A 16722-nucleotide genomic window follows, 5' to 3' on the forward strand; every position below is an offset into this window, starting at 1 on the left:
ATTCAAATTTATTAGGCCCGAGCAGCTAAGCGCTGCGAAGGCCTATTGTTTTTCTAATGTTTATTATTATTATTAGGCCTGAGCAGAAATGTTCCAACTTTCACATAAAATGCTCAATTGTCACCAAACTTGCCATGACTGATCCTGGTGGGATGCCTGACGATCCTATGTCATCATAGTCTGACCTCACCTAAGCCCCGCCCCCTCAGTACAGGAAGTGACTTTTTTTTACTTGGAAAGCTCCAACTCTGGCTCTTTTGACTTAATCAAGATGATCTTGATCAAGTTGGTCTCACTTGCTTTAAAGCACCAAGAGGGCGTGTGGAGGGGGTGGCCAAGCATCAAATCTGGCCATTCACCATAAAACATCAAGGCTGGGGGAACTGCGCCAAAGCGTCAGCGGTGGCGAGAGAGTGGTGGTGCAGGAACCCCCGTGGTGGCAAATAGGCCGGAGCGGCGCTTGGTTGCGAGGGCCTCCAACGCCACTTGCGGCTTTAATATTCGTCTTATAATGGATAAATGATAAAAATGAATCTAGCAACAGGAAAGAAACTAAAGTGGACATAGCAATAAACCAAGACAGGATAATATTAATCAAAGGAAACTAAATGGAAATTAATGAAGAACAAAATGCACGAATAAACTAAGAAACTAAAGTAAATACAGAGGAATAAACTGGTATGGCAAGACTTTCGACCAATAATTAATACATAGGACTGTATGGCAAGAATAAACAGACACTATTTAGAAAAGGTAAAATAATATTGTTGAAGTGCCATGGGTTTGTTGAGGCCACATCTAGTACTGAGAATAAATATATCTTACAGACCATAACAGTAAATAACTGATCTCTTATTTATGTTTTTAATTATATTTGATATATTTATTTCTTCAATGTCAGTTTCATGTCAGTGTTAATGTCATGAGGCTGATGACTCCATGACACTTTCAATTTGACTCATTAGGATTTGATTAAGAACCAGATTTGTTCTTTGTAATTTCTGTCCAGTAAAACTATTAATCTATAAATCAATAGACAGGTCTATATAAAGATATAATCCATGTTTCTGTCTCATATTTCTATGGCATTAAAAGGACCTGGAACTTTTGTTTTTCCACTGAAAGCTCTGGTTTGCACAATAAATGCCATGTGGGTGAAATTTTATGGATGATACTCTGATGTCCAATTCTCCTGAAGGCAGCACAGAGCTGCACCACCAGAAACTGACAAACACTGAAGAGAAGAAGAGTTATGATTAATGTAGTTACAGTTCTATCCATGTTTTAATGCTGCAGAGCTCATTCGTTTTGCAAATAGTTTAAAGTTTAAACTGGCATGTTGAACATCTTTTATCTGGTCATTTTGTGCAAGATTTAACAATAACACATGATTTGTGTTGAGAACCTCTGCAATAAATCAGTATTTATGAGAAATTTTATTAAGTGGAGTTACTTATTAAAACTTGTTTTTATTTAGAGGCTTAAGTTTTTGTAAAGATGTGGTAGAGATGAATCAAACTCATATCTAAGCAACATTTGAATCTTAGTTTGACTTCTATGGGTCTCAACAGGTTGTTTTCCTGAGAAAAGCACTTTGGTTATTCATTGCTACTTACTAGTTATTTTTGATGATGCAGCTTGAACACACACACAAATTTTTTTACCACATTTTACTATAACTTTGCAGACCCCCCCAAAATTGCTCTTAAAAAATTTCCCTGTTTATGCCCCCCCAATAATGAGATGGGATTTACGCCCTTGGATTCACTTGCAATTTTGTGTCTCATAAAGTTAAATATAAGAGTGAAAATAAAGCCAGTCATGTAGCATAACATTTTATTCAATATTTTACACCCACTATGTCACTAAAGTCAGTCGGTCTTGTAAAGTTTTTAGCAACCATGAGTCAACAATGACCTACCTGCTATATAATCTACTGGGGCACCATTCTGTATAATACTACATACACCATATCCAACAGGAAAGGGCCCACCTTCTCCAGCTCTCATCAGTGAAAAAGGCTTGGAGCCCTTAAGTCATATTCTGCCTCCCATCCGGGCCCCCTCCAGACCCGACCCCCCAGAACTCCTGAAGCTCCGCCCCTGACATGCACATTCTAAGGAGATATGTAAAAGTTAGTTACAATAAATGAATGAATCTCGGAATGGTCCGAGAGGAACTGGAGGGCGGTAATCAGGAACATTGCCGCCCTCCTATAATTGATCTGAAGATGTGAGACAGAATCTGCAACAAGCTACCTGTATAAATTGTAGATGATGTCAGGGAGGAGTGAGAGAAGGATGTTTGTCCTTGTGTGTTGATCTGGCAGAAAACCAAGAAAGAGGATTTTTGGCTTGACGGATGCGGTAGGAGGCGGAGTCAAGTGAGGACGGACAGGTTAAACATGAAGGAGGATGATAATAATGAAGATGAGTTACGGCTGTCAGACATGAAGACGATTTCTGGGTCTATTTGCAGAGACGGGGACTTGACGAGGTAATCCAGATTACTTAAATTGAGAGACCAAATGAGAAGGGCAATCCTGAAGACACAGCATGAACAGGTTTGAACAGAGCAGGCCAAACTACTGAGACTCAGAGGATTTGGTTTATTACGGAGGAAACACTCAGGCGTCAGAGGCCTGGCAGTCAGATGTTATATACAAGTTGTTAAGTGTAGATGAATTGTAGGTGTTCTGGACTGGAGCACTTCTGGAAGGTTCCACCTCCACGTCTCCTGGCGCCATCTAGAGGGTACAAAAATAAACGACACACAAGGACATAACCACTCTCCTGACACAAGACATGAGTGTCAGGAGCAGGATAGCTCCTAGCGTTAGGAGGATAACTACTTTAGGTTATCGTGAGATGTCGTTGCAAGTTTTTTCTTTTCATTTCTTCTTCCACTATGCTCCAATTTCCTTTTTTTTCTCTTTTGATGTTTTTTCCCTCCCTTCTGAAGCTGCTGCCCCTGTGACCCGACCCCTGATGAGCAGCAGAAAATGGATGGATGGATGTTTTTTTCAGCTGTTAACTTTTTGATTTCTCTGTTATTTTCTCTCCATAGAAGCTACACCTGGTCCGGCATTCTGACTGGCTGTAATTCTTTCCTGGAGGAGGGCATCGGCTGACATAATGCTGCCATCACCTAATCGTTCTCCCTCTTCTGCTGTGAACTTTTTACTTTTATGAACAACAAAATAATCCTACATCAGTTCATCAGTTTCTTTTTGTGCATTCTGACATCAAAGGATGTATAGTCTTTGTGAAAGTCACAGCACTTTCATTCAGATTGTAAACAAATTTATCTGACCCTGAAGCAAAATGGGACCATTTTCTGGATTAAAATACAAATAAAGCATAGATGGCCTCCAGGTTTATACGTTTCCACATAAATATCAAAGTTAGTTATTTCAAGATGGTCGTAAATGACTTCATTATAACTTATCTGTAATGCCTCTAACTCTGAATACCAGCTGGCCTGAAATGCAGCAGTTCATCTTTTAATCGAGCCAGAGCACATTTTGCTTCCCTTCCCTCCACAGATTCTGTCTCTGGTTTAGGATTGACTTAAAAAAAATTTTTTTTAAACAATGGCATGGAATGTTTTTGATCTTTTCAAACAAATGTGCCTCACATACATCTGCTGACTTCTCACTTCTAGATGAAGGCTGAAGTAAATCAGAAATGGGACCTTTTTTACTCTTGGAACAAGCCGCCTCAGCACATTATGGGATGATTTTGTTACTGTCTTTTCCCAACAGTTTTTTGCTCTATATAAGGACTGGGTTTTCATTTTGTATAATGTTATTGTTCTATTTTTATTTTTATTAAAATTTGGTTTCTACGTTTTTAGCTGTTTATAATTATTATTTACCTTGAAATTGATTAATAATTCAAACAGAACATATCCAGCTGTTCTGTTTATTCTTTTTTTTATTAATGTATTGTTAGTATTGTTCTCCATTTTAGTTGTTTTTAATATGTAGAAATAAATTTACTTTTAAAATGTGTTGCCAGAAATAATGGGATAAATTTCCAGAAAATTTGAAAAAAATTCTAAACCACTGAGTTCCTTTAAATCAAGGCTAAAACCCTGTTTGTTTAGACTTCACATAGATGAATTCTTTTGAGAGGATTCCTGGACTGATACTCCTGCTGCATCATTCCCTGTTAACACAGGTTGGCTCTTCATTCCTCTTACTGTTTCTGTTGCATTTGGTGGCTCCTGGATCTGTCTTCAGTCTTTCTCCTTGCATAAGGCTCCTTCACCAGCTCAAAATATGACAGCAAGTTTCGGGAATAACACTTTTCAAAAATTCTTGATGTAACATAAAATGAAAATATAATTCTTGCCTACTGAAAAAAATTAATCAGATTTAATGTAGAATTGTGGAATTTACTCATTAAAGCAGAACTACAAATAAACCATAATTTGCTATTTAACTTTAGGAGTGTCTGCCACCAGAGAGCAAGAAGTCACTGGCAGCATAAGGGAAACAAATGTAGTTAGCCTGTAAATACAACAGGGATATATTGCCTCAGAGAGGAAATCAGATGAGCTGGTGACTCATTAAGCATGCCTTCTGGTTGGAGCCTGGGCACTGGAAAAGAACATTCGAAGGTTTCCCTCCTCCAGGTGATGACGAGGTTGACACTGTGAGCAGTAAAACTGGAAGAAAAGCAGATGAGTGCACATGTGGAGGTCTGACTCCACACTGATTCCACAGGGAAGACCATCAGGGAAGGGTACTGAACCAATATCTGCATTTATGTTGAACTTACACTGGTTTAGATGTTCTGTTTCTACCCTAGTTTTAATTCTGGATTGTCATTTAAATAACTTTAATAATAGCCTAATGTTTAGTTATAACTTGTTTGTGTAGGTTTGTGTTTTTCACTACACATTTAAGAACAGCAAAGGAATCCTCAGATTTTTTACATGTTTTTCTCTTCAGACATGAATTTCCTATGTGAAGTGGATTTAGAGGAGCAGTGCCCGGTGTGTGGAGATAAGGTTTCTGGATACCACTATGGCGTTCTCACCTGTGAGAGCTGTAAGGTACTTTAAACCCTACTATAGTATACTTTTTTGTTAACCATAACTCATTTCCTACAGCACAAGAGCAATATGGAGCAACAAAACTGCTTTCATCAAATTGTTTCTTCTTGGTCCTCAGGGATTTTTCAAAAGAACTGTTCAAAACAACAAGACATATGTCTGTGTGGAAAACCAGCAGTGCAAAATTGATACAAGTAAAAGAAAAAGATGCCCTTTTTGCAGATTTCAGAAGTGTCTTAATGTTGGAATGCGGTTAGAAGGTAAAGTGGGCTTTTTTTTTCTGAATTCAATTGTGTAATGTCAGCTGACTGTGAGTGCAAACAATTAACGGAAATATTAACAAAAATGTTTTTTTAAGCCACATGCTCAGCTGTAATCTCTCAGGTGAACAAAACAGGTTTAAGGAGATCTGAGACGGAGAAAATGTTCCATTCACTGCAATTATCAGTCCATAACTGTCTCCATAAAATCTACATGTAAACTTCTAATATACATTTGGATAGTTGTTGATAATAAATGAAAACAATAAAATATATTTATTTGCACAAAGCTGCTGTTTCTTTCACAGTTTGTTTTACAGTTTGTTTTACTTGTGAAAAACAAACAGGCTGTCAAATGAGCCTTTTGGTGTCTGTTTTCCTTCAAATTGTGGTATAAAATTTCAGATTAAAATTTGCAAAAATTTGGTATTTTCTTCTGTCCATATTTAAATTATTTTTCAAAGAAATTTCCACGTTTCACAGTAACCGCAGCAGCTCTGTAATGTTCCTAAACTTTCACACTTCCTTAAATAATTACACAGCTTCATGGGATAGTTTTAGAAATTGATATGATAAATTAATGGCAAAATGTCTTCTGCCTTACAAATTGCTAAATGTTTTCTTCTGTTTTATCCAACAACAGCATTGGTCTTTTAATTTTATAAATGTTTTCTGCTTTATATATAAAGCAGAAAATACCAAAAGAAATATGTGATTTCTTTAAAGTTAGAATTTATTTCATGATCACATGCAAAGTCACCTTGAAAAAGACTAATAGATTAATTTTTCCCATCAGCTGTCCGTGCAGATCGAATGAGAGGAGGCAGAAACAAGTTTGGCCCCATCTACAAGCATGACCGTGCTCTCAAGCAACAGAAAAAGGCTTTGATACAAGCCAGAAGATTGAGAATAGAAAGCAACCAAAAAGATGTTACTTTTACCAGCAACATCCACTCAATTGCTATCCTTCACAACACCAAACTAAATCCAAACAAGCTCCTGTCCAAGCCCTGCAACTCACCTGCTGTATTACAGCACCAAATCACCTCTCCGTCTAACTGGGCTATGAAGTTAGAGAACTGCAGCAACGCTGCAGAATTGGCAGCCTTTGCTGAGGCAGTCGTTGGTCCACATCACACATCCTCCAGATCAATTTCTACACAAAGTCCAAGGATACCCCAGCTTGAGATAGAGTTTCTACAGTGTGATCCACGTGACCTTCAGCTGCAGAAAAATATCTTTTCTTGCCTGCAGCAGGAGCAAGCCTGCAGGCACATAGAGCCCGGCACTTTCAGCTCAGTGTATGTGATGGCTGACCAGTTGCTGTGCTCTATTGTGGAGTGGGCTCGTACATCCATCTTCTTTAAGGAACTAAAGGTAAGATCTCTTGATTTTAGTTTTGTGTGTCTTGGTTATATGTGAATCTGAGTCTGACAAACATCGTGACATGACTGTTCATGTCAGAATTAGAATGTTTATTTTTGGCTGGAGTTAGAAGGTTAATCATGGCACTCATTCAGATTTGACCTTGACAGCTGTTAGTTTTGTCAGCTGTAAAAACAGATAAAAGTTGTCATATTTCTTAACAGGAACCCTTTGTTTTTTCTTTATTCAACCTTACTGAAAACTTCTGCAGCTCTTATTTTTCTTTTGTGCATAGCGGTAGAAACATACATCCAAGTCTGACCTCATTGTATGTCACTCTGGCTAACACTTGGCAAGAGTTGTGCCAATTCATCCTTAAGAATTAATTTAAAATTATATTTAGTCCATTAAAATAACTCAACTAATGTTCACCTAATAAATATTCTGCACTAAGTTCACAACTGCAACATTAGCCGTCTAAAATTAGGTCATGCTGTTATTTGCTAATTATCATAGTGGTAATCCCATCCCTTTTCGCCAGTGGTCTACTTACCTAAAACAGAAATTTTAACTGAAAGACACTTGACTTGGACTACTTAATGGTGGTCACTTTTTAAAGGTTTTATTGGATCTAGTGGCCTTTATTTGAAAGTGAATTGACAGGAAAGTGGGTAATGAGAGAGGGGTAAGATATGTGACCAAGGTCATCAGGCCTGGATGACCTTGGCCATCTGTGACATCCACGTTGAGGAGTAAGGGTTGTGCTTTACCCCTGCGTCAGCATTAGAACCCCCATAATGGTCATTTTTATTACCTCTCAGTCTCAGTAGCTGATGTCGTCCTGACCATTTTTCTGTTTTCTTTGAAAGTATAATTTCCATTGACTCACTTAGCCATAAATATATCACAAAATGCAGACAATTTTGTAGGGTAATTTGGTTGGGAAGGGTTTGGAGGAAACCATTTTTGAAAACTCAGAAAACTCAACTAACTCAAACCAGTCCAAACACATTCAGTTCTGCCTCATATGGCATATGGATGATTTTTTTAAGGGCTACATTGTCTAATGCCACACATTAGACAATGTAACACTCTGAAGAGAGACACTCTGAACAGAGTGTTACATTGTCTATGAGAAGTAACACTCTGAACAAGATCATCAATTTGATAGGGGAGGAGATTGAATTGCTGCTTTCTGCTGTGTTTCTCTGAGATTCTGAGGAAATTAAACATAGAACAGATTCTTTAAAAAAATGTCAGCATTGTCTGACAAAGATCTTGTATAACAAAAATTTATTTCTGGATGGGAATACACAGGTTAATAAAAATGGTCAGAAAGCCCAGGATTATGAAGAAATACTGTCATTTCTTCACACTCAATGCCATATGATCTAAAGTGATGACAAAAGTAGTTAGGACTAAGAATTCTTTGAGTAAAGCCAGTAAAGTCAATAGCTTGAAATGCTGCATTTGAGCCATCACCCTCAGTGTCAATATGAATGATGAAGTTCCCCACTATAACATTCTTATCAATGTTTAACATTAGACTTTTTTAACACTTTATGAAGATCTTCAAGTAAATTTATATCACAGAACACAAAGACAATAAGCACTTGAGATAATAGAACAAAAACTGACAAAACAAACAAATGAATAAATTAATAATTCACAATGTTACATGTAACGCTAATTAAGGCTAGCCGCCTAATGGCCAAATATGGTAATAGGCAATCAGAAAGGTTCGGCTGAGGAGCCCATGTGTGAATAAAACACCAACAGACAGGAAGTAAGTTTAAGTTATTGTATTCAAATTTATATATTTGCATATTCTCAACAGCATACCTAGTTGAGAAATTCGCCCCAACTCGAACTTCTATTTCTCTACCAAATAAAAAATCCAAAACCCAATTATAAATCTTACCTCCTATACCAAGTTTTCTTAATTAAATCAATAATCCTTCTTTCCATAACATACCATATGCATTTTCTATGTCAAAGAACACAGCTATCACTATCTCTATTTGCTTGAGCTTTTCTTACTTCTGACTCTAAACACAGAACTGCATCCATCGGATTCCTCCCTTTACGAAAACCACTCTGAAAAGGACAGAATTTATTTTTACTCTCGATAAAATATGAAAGCCTACTATCTGTAATAATCTTTTCCATTATTTTCCCTAATTTATAGACCTATAAGAGCTATAGGTCTATAATTTGATGGGTCTGTTGCATTTTTACCAGGTTTTAACAAGGGAATTATAACTGTTTCCATTCTGCAGGGATACTCCCAGACATCGAAATCAAATTAAACAATTTTAATATAACAGTAAGAGATGAATATTTAAAATGTTTGAGCATTGTATAACACACTCCATCCTTCCCCGGAGTTGATTGTTTAGCATTATTAATAGCTTTTCCTAACTCTTACATAGTAAAAGGCATATCTAAATCCTACTTTGAAACTACTCTCTTAAAAGTAACTTCTGGATTTTAATCCAATAAATTTTCTGTGTTACTTTTCATATCTTCAGATACATTTTCTGAACTATGCACCTTAGTTAACGTTTCTGCTAATAACTCTGCTTTTTCTTTATTACTAATCGCTATTTTCCCATTTAATTCTAAAACAGGTAAGGAAAAACTCTTTTTAACACCATTCATTTTCTTAATAACTCTCCATGCCTCTGACAATTTGGTCTCTCCTCCAATGTCTCCAACATGACTTCTTAGCTGCTCTAATAGTCTTCCTAACTATAGCTTGTGCTTTCTTATATTGAATTAATGCCTCAAAGGTATGGCATCTTCTTACCAATTTAAAAGCTTCATTTCTTCCCCTTATAGCAATACTACATTGTTCATTCCACCATGGAATAGATTTTTTATTTCCTCTTCCCCTTATTTTAGAAATTGAACATTCAGCTGCATTAATTATGACAGATTTAATCTTTGCATAACACATCTCCACATCACAAAACAAGTTCTCATCCAGTTTATTAATTTGACCATCAACTAAATTTTAAATAACTCCCAATTAGCGCTACTTAACCTCCATCTTGGAATCTGTCCTTCCTCTTCTTTTATCACTTCAGAACCAAGTGAAACTAGAATAGGAAATGATCACTGCCCATAGGAGAATCACTCTGCACCTCCCAAGATGTAATTCCAGCTAATCTATTTGAAACCAATGTTAGATCTAAAACACTCTTTAAATTCCTACAGCAATCATATCTAGTAGTGCTGCTATCATTAACGCAAACCAGTGAATGTAACTCAAGAAATTCTTCAATAACCAATCCATTTGCATCTGTATCAAGACTCCCCCATAAAATATTATGAGAATTGAAATCACCACACCATACAGTGTTACCTACATTTTGTTCATTTACTACATTGAGATCTTGAATGGACAGCTTCTTGTTAGCATTATAAAAATTTATCACAGAGATTTGACCATTTTCTATCCAAATCTTAATTACTATTGATTCATAATTCTTCCCTATTGATTCTATTTTATGTCTTATACCATCTTGTATAAAAGTTGCCACTCCCCCTCCTTGTCTTTCTTTTCTATCATTCCTAATTGATGTATACCCAGGAATTTTGAAATCCAGACGAGGCTTAAGCCAGGTTTCTTTGATACAAATCAGGTGAGGTTTAACTTTCAAATCTGAAATATATTTCTTAAACTCTAAACCATTACTAATAAGACTTCTTGCAATCCACTGGAAAATAACTAACATAATGAAGAAGGGCCACCACTGCATGATTTGATTGCGATTGAGAAGATTGTGTCTCATTTAATTTTTCCTTAATTGCTTCCCAACTAACATTCTTCCAGTCAAAATATTTTTGGGCTGCCTTCACTATTATTTGAATTTTTTTCGTTTTCCTTTGTGTTTGAGCAGTGCAGTTAACAACCTCCACCATGAACAATACAAAATCCTCCTTTGTCATTAGTAGAGTGTCGCTTTTAATCTTGGAGATTAAAATAGATTCTTCTTTTTCTCCGCCAGACACTTTCTTTGGGAATAATATTGGTTGCACAGGAACTTTTTTCGTTGCTTCTGCATAAGTAATGCCAGTAGTGACTTTAATTTTCTGAACTTCCTCAGCTCTTTTACTAGCTACGCTTCCCCTAAATCCTGAACTATGCCCACCTCCACAATTACTACATTTCAGCGGAGCTCCTTCCTCACATTTCACATACTCATGATCCCCTGGACATCTCCCACAAAGTGTGTGGGTATGCAGGGTATGCAATGCATAGGGGCGCAGCACCAGAGGGGGCGCCAAAACCCCCGTCTGGAGGGGGCGGCGCGCCGATGATGTTTTCCCATACACTTCAGCGCGTCTTACGCTCCTTTCTTTTTGTTTAGTATCATTACAAATAATCAGTAACGATCCATCTCTTAGTATCTTAGTATAAAAACAACCAGTATAAAAAGGTACAATATTTATTATTACAAAATAAGAGGATGTGTATTTGCAGAAACAATAGATAAACAAAATAAATGAAAAACAATAGAAAAAGAAAATCAAACTCTAAAAGAACAGCAGGGTGCAGCAACATCTGCAGCGTCGATCAACCGCACGCCCAGGTAGAGTAATCGTCCGATCAAAACATGAAATGTGGCCCTGATCACAAACGCGTGGGCCAACACACCTGGACGAGCACAGAGGAGATTGACAATTGTCCACCAGCCTGACAGACTCCCTTTTATGTGGGGGGCGACCCCTGGTGGTGAGGGGGCGCCAAAACCCCCGTCTGGAGGGGGCGGCGCGCCGATGATGTTTTCCCATACACTTCAGCGCGTCTTACGCTCCTTTCTTTTTGTTTAGTATCATTACAAATAATCAGTAACGATCCATCTCTTAGTATCTTAGTATAAAAACAACCAGTATAAAAAGGTACAATATTTATTATTACAAAATAAGAGGATGTGTATTTGCAGAAACAATAGATAAACAAAATAAATGAAAAACAATAGAAAAAGAAAATCAAACTCTAAAAGAACAGCAGGGTGCAGCAACATCTGCAGCGTCGATCAACCGCACGCCCAGGTAGAGTAATCGTCCGATCAAAACATGAAATGTGGCCCTGATCACAAACGCGTGGGCCAACACACCTGGACGAGCACAGAGGAGATTGACAATTGTCCACCAGCCTGACAGACTCCCTTTTATGTGGGGGGCGACCCCTGGTGGTTCCACATGTTACATTAACAAATTTCACTTTTCCAACCAGTGAATTGATTTCTTTAGGAAGCTTTATTGGATTCCACTTACCAAAGGACACACCCTCTTTGACAAACTTCAGAACTATTTTAAATTCTGTCACCTTAACTGTTTCTCCTTCAGCCTCGGAAACAGATGATTCTATTTGTTGTCTTGATTTTTTTCCGTTTGTGCTTAGCTTTTTGAGTATGCCATATTTCCTCATTTTCCACGCCATCCGCACCCTCTTCCATTTCCGCAAAATCACTACGTGATACATCATTTCCCTCTGACATCCTTTCAACCATTCACAGTCTGGTCGTGCCTCTTCCGCATCGTCGCAAAGTTGTCTGACAGAGATGGTCGAGATTCGAGTTCACCTCTGACCCGGAATCAAAATAAAATACGGGTTGATTATTTTGTGCAGGTTACATACGCAAGTAAATAAATTAGAAAATGATGACAAAATAAAAAAATGAATAGGCCTACATAAATAAAAGGCCAGGGCAGAGTTCACAACTGTGTTATTTGCTCAACTGTCCAGCTTGTCTGGAAGACACTAAGTAATGTGGTTGAGTAAAGGGAGTGTCATTGATAATTCACATGTTCCAACACTGGATTCTACAGAGTGTTACCAGAAAGTTTGTATCTCAGTCTTTCCTCATGCAGATCATACAGAGAGATAGAGCAATATGTAGGTTACAATTTAGATTCTTCAGGGTGTTAGAGGACCCCAGCAGAGCTGTTCCAGGGTCAAGTGAGACATTTTAAACAGATGAAAACCATTGAAAGGTGAGAGACAAAAAAAATTATGTAATTTTGGGCAAAACCAAGAAACATGTGCATGTGTCACCTGACATTTATTGCACAGTGAAGTCAGGTTAGGCAAAATTGTGTTTAGTCTAACTTTTGAGTAATGTAATCTATGAAATACCTTGTACTGAACCATGAAAGCATGAATTGAACTCGACTTGATGTTTGTTAATATTTTATCCAATGTTTCATCCTCAATCTCAATAGAAAACTATTGAGATTTCCCAGACTTGTTTTATTTTAATCATGATTTGAGAAGAAGCAAACCAGCGTTGAAATAAAACATTTTGCTTCAGGAGAACCCAGAAGTGATTTTAACAATCAATTATTTTGGACTGTAATTTGTACAACTTTATAGTCTGTTGGACATAGACCATCAGTTGTTAATACCTAAAAAATTTGATTTTGAAATCAAAAATTTGAATTGTAACTGTATGAGATTGCAAAAATCGCTATTGTGCAAGTTGGAGCATGGACCAAAGTGTGTGGAAGCACACAATATTTTCTAATTTGATTCTCCTCTGGGTATTTAACAGAATGAAATGGTTCACGCTGAAAGACCGCAGGCTGCTTTGGAGATGAGAACAGGATCTCAGGAAGAGAAGTCTTTCGTGTCAGGCATTTTTCTATGGCTAGCCAAGAAGGCAGGGTGAACTCATCCCCCTTCTTAAACCATATTGCCAATACACCAGAACTCTGACATTGGTGGCCCAGCTATAATGTAAAAAGCACAAGAAACCAAAACCCCCACATTCTTTTGATGTTTGAAGATGGCTTTTAGCCATGTATTTTGCACTCCCAGAAAAATTGTATGATAATGGAATCTAAAAGCTTCAGAAAAAGATTTAGTAATGAAAACCGTAATATTCTGAAATAAATACAAAAATCGAGATAGTGAGTCTATCTTAATAGCATTTGCACGTCCAATCAAGAATATAATGTCTCCATTTTTTTTATGTTCTCCTTGATTTTAGTACATTTTTCTGAATTCTGAAATTCAATTTGAAAAGGTCTCTTGGGTTTTTTGACATTTTGATGCCCAAATATTTCATGTAGTCAGTCAGAGGTTATCTTAAAAGGTGTCATTGCCAGAAGTAGTGGATCAATTTTTTAACATTTTGAAAATTGAGGGTAAGGGCCTGGTAGACTATAAAAAACAAACAAAAGTGGTTTTCATACTTTGCAACTAGGATAAGAAAAACTAAGGGCTAGATGTTCAAAATAACTGTAGCTAGTAACAGACATAATATTAACAAATTAATCTCAATGAAAAATAGTTGCTATTTCTCCACCTATCTCTGTGCTTTGACAAATGTGAAAATATAAATAATAGGAAGACAAGAATTTATCTTATTATCACAAATCAAGTCATAAACTAACAAAGTCTTAAGAGAATCTTAAGAGAGAGATTTGATGTTCAATAAACCACACTTAATTATTTTATTTTTATTTTCAGTGAGAGTCGTATTAAACTTTATGAGATTTTTCTGCTTTGCTCTTTTTAGGTTAGTCTCAATTCCATTTGATTTTGGCCATGGGCCAGACAATGTCTTAATTGGTGACGAGTGGGTAACAGTAGAAGCTGCAGAGAGGTTCTGCTTCCTGGTCTGGACTCTGCGTTGTTTAAGCTTTGGAAGACAAATACATTTGGCCAGATTCCTAGAAAGATAAGCTGCTTCATCCAAACTGGGATGGATGCCATCTCTCCAGATCAGAAAGAGTTTTCCCCAAAATGTCTGCCATGATCCAGGTAAACCATAACAGGCAATGTTGATCACAACACAATAAAGATACTTCTATAGTTGCTCCAGCACTGCTGATCAAATTGGCAAAGGTCGACAGCTTAACTTGACGAGAGAAACAAGCTTTGTATATGTCACTAGTTCTGGTTCATGGTTACTTAGTCATCTTATTCTTACTCCAACTCCAAGAAGACGGCTTAGGAGTCTGGTAAGAGTCTTAAATACTAGTTACTATATGACTGTATGACAAAAATCAAAGTAAACAAAAATATTCTATTCTATTCTATTTTGTAGAAGAGTAGACTCAAGAATTACAAATTAACTAGGAAAATAGATAAATCACAGTACTCAATTTGGGCAATTTCGATAAAATAAGTCCAATCTTAAAAATACATGAGAAATGAACAGGATGTATAATATTCCAATGGTATCAGTTCCTCTTACTTTCTCCCAAGGTCTCTGACCAGATGAAGTTGCTACACAGCTGCTGGAGTGAGCTGTTGGTTCTGGAGATAATCTCCAGACAGGTACTTTATGGCACTGATGGTGGTCTGCTACTGATCACTGGGCAGCAGGTGGGTGGGATGAGCCTGATTTTATATCCATTCTTATTTAATTTGGTTAAAAATAAATACCAGTGACACACTCACATGTATTATTTGTACTTGTACATGATATTCTTGTATTAAGTGTGATCCAAATTAATTTTCTATGAAGTAATTTTATTATGTCATCATATAAACTGACCACAGGTGAAGGGCTGCACTGCACAATATGTCAAGTCTCAAAGTTAAATTGTAATAACACTGTGCTACTTATGGATATCTCAAAGGAGTGCTTGAACTATAATTTTTGGTCAGCACTCTTCATCCTTTGAATGACAATATTATGTTTGACCAGTTACTGGGCTCCCATTGTGCTTGTCTGTTCTCAATTTTGATACTGACTAAAGAAGCTGAAGTGTAAGGTGGGAGTATCTTGATGACAGAAGACAAAAAAAAAAGAAAACAGAGAGGAAAATGTAGGTTTATTTTTGTAATTGCAATAGCAATTTTATTAACATTTGCTCTTTTCTTAATATTGTCCTGCCATAATACAAATGCTTAAATGAGTAATGTGCTAATAAAAACACAATTATTCTAGTTCAGAGAATGCTTGATCACCATCTTGATGTCAGCAGATGCTTTCTTGGTCCAGGGGGAACTTTCATATGTAGCGCCTCATGCTGGCCCTACTTCAGTCAGCCTGAATCAAAGAGGGACAGAGCTTGTGGAGAAGCTTCGAATGCTGAAGGTAGATCATCAAGAATTTGCCTGCATCAGGTTTCTAATCCTGTTTGCCCCTGGTGAGTGACCAAGTTGTATTCTTTTGAAGTGTATTAAAGGTTCATTGGTTGTCTATTGATAAGCCACTGTGAGATGCAGAAGACTGGTACACAATCTGAGATGAACAAAAACAAGATTTTAACTCCAAGAAGCCCATGTTACAGACCGGTGCACATGACCTGAGGAAAATCAAAGCTAACAGAGTTTTTTCTCAAAGCTTTCAATAGCTCACCTAAGTCACGCAAATTTTCAGTTTTTCAGAGAGGTACAGTCCTGTTGTCTCTTTATAGTTTTTTGCTTAGATAAGTTACAGACACTGAAATGTACCTGTTTTCAGGCACTACACTTTCATGTGTTCAAGTTTCTTACACACTAAACAGTTTTAATAAAAGCCTGAAAATAGTTTCTCAGATTGTACTCTTTCTGTCAGATGTCAAGGAGCTTGAAGAACACCGTTTTGTAGAAAGTGTGCAGCAGCAGGTTGAAGGAGCCCTCCTAAAGTACACACTGGCCTCATCATCGCAGTCCTGCAACCGTTTCACTTGTCTGCAACTGTATCTGTCAGAGCTACGCTCCCTCAGCATACTGGCTGAAGATTATCTGTACTATAAACATCTGAGTGGTGAGGTGCCCTGCAACAATCTGCTTAATGAGATGCTACACGCCAAATGCTGTTGGACATGAGCTGAATTGTTCTAGAACAACATGCAAGACACGACTGTAAAGTCAAAAATCTACTTTACATTTGTGTAATGAAGCGTTTGTGTTTATCCTATTATTTTCAACAAGTTCTGCTTCAGTTTTGTTCTGTACTACTGCTGCATCAGTTAAATTACATTTATTTGATGTACTTGTAGTTCATGTATGTGAATATATATTTGTGGGTAAGCAAATTATCTCTTTCCTTATTAAAATTGCTGCTTTTGTGCTGACATAAATTCA

The 16722-nt window shown here is 37.1% G+C and overlaps 1 protein-coding gene across 2 annotated transcripts; it reads left to right on the forward strand.

The window, feature by feature from the left end:
* Positions 1 to 3966: 3966 nt before the first annotated feature.
* LOC103473114 (nuclear receptor subfamily 5 group A member 2-like) lies at positions 3967 to 16722 on the forward strand. Of its 2 annotated transcripts, none has more exons than XM_008423078.3 (7): positions 3967 to 4748; positions 4958 to 5061; positions 5180 to 5321; positions 6118 to 6698; positions 14911 to 15030; positions 15653 to 15800; positions 16211 to 16722. In XM_008423078.3, the coding sequence occupies exons 1-7, from the start codon at positions 4697 to 4699 to the stop codon at positions 16462 to 16464; spliced, it is 1401 nt and encodes a 466-aa protein (XP_008421300.2). In that variant the 5' UTR covers positions 3967 to 4696; the 3' UTR covers positions 16465 to 16722. The 2 variants fall into 2 exon arrangements, with proteins under 2 accessions (XP_008421300.2, XP_008421301.1); XM_008423079.3 differs by having other exon boundaries at positions 4666 to 4748; positions 4958 to 5056.

This window comes from Poecilia reticulata, chromosome 12 (genome assembly GCF_904066995.2).
Source record: "Poecilia reticulata chromosome 12, P_reticulata-male-v2, whole genome shotgun sequence".
NCBI lineage: Eukaryota > Metazoa > Chordata > Actinopteri > Cyprinodontiformes > Poeciliidae > Poecilia > Poecilia reticulata.

What these genes read in the sequence shown, in the direction of transcription:
- LOC103473114 (XM_008423078.3), top strand. Translation starts at nt 4,697, where the DNA reads ATGTGGAGGTCTGACTCCACACTGATTCCACAGGGAAGACCATCAGGG. An exon ending in TGTTGGAATGCGGTTAGAAG is followed by an intron (nt 5,322 to 6,117) that starts GTAAAGTGGGCT and finishes TTTTCCCATCAG; the next exon opens with CTGTCCGTGCAGATCGAATG. An exon ending in TACTGATCACTGGGCAGCAG is followed by an intron (nt 15,031 to 15,652) that starts GTGGGTGGGATG and finishes TTCTTGGTCCAG; the next exon opens with GGGGAACTTTCATATGTAGC.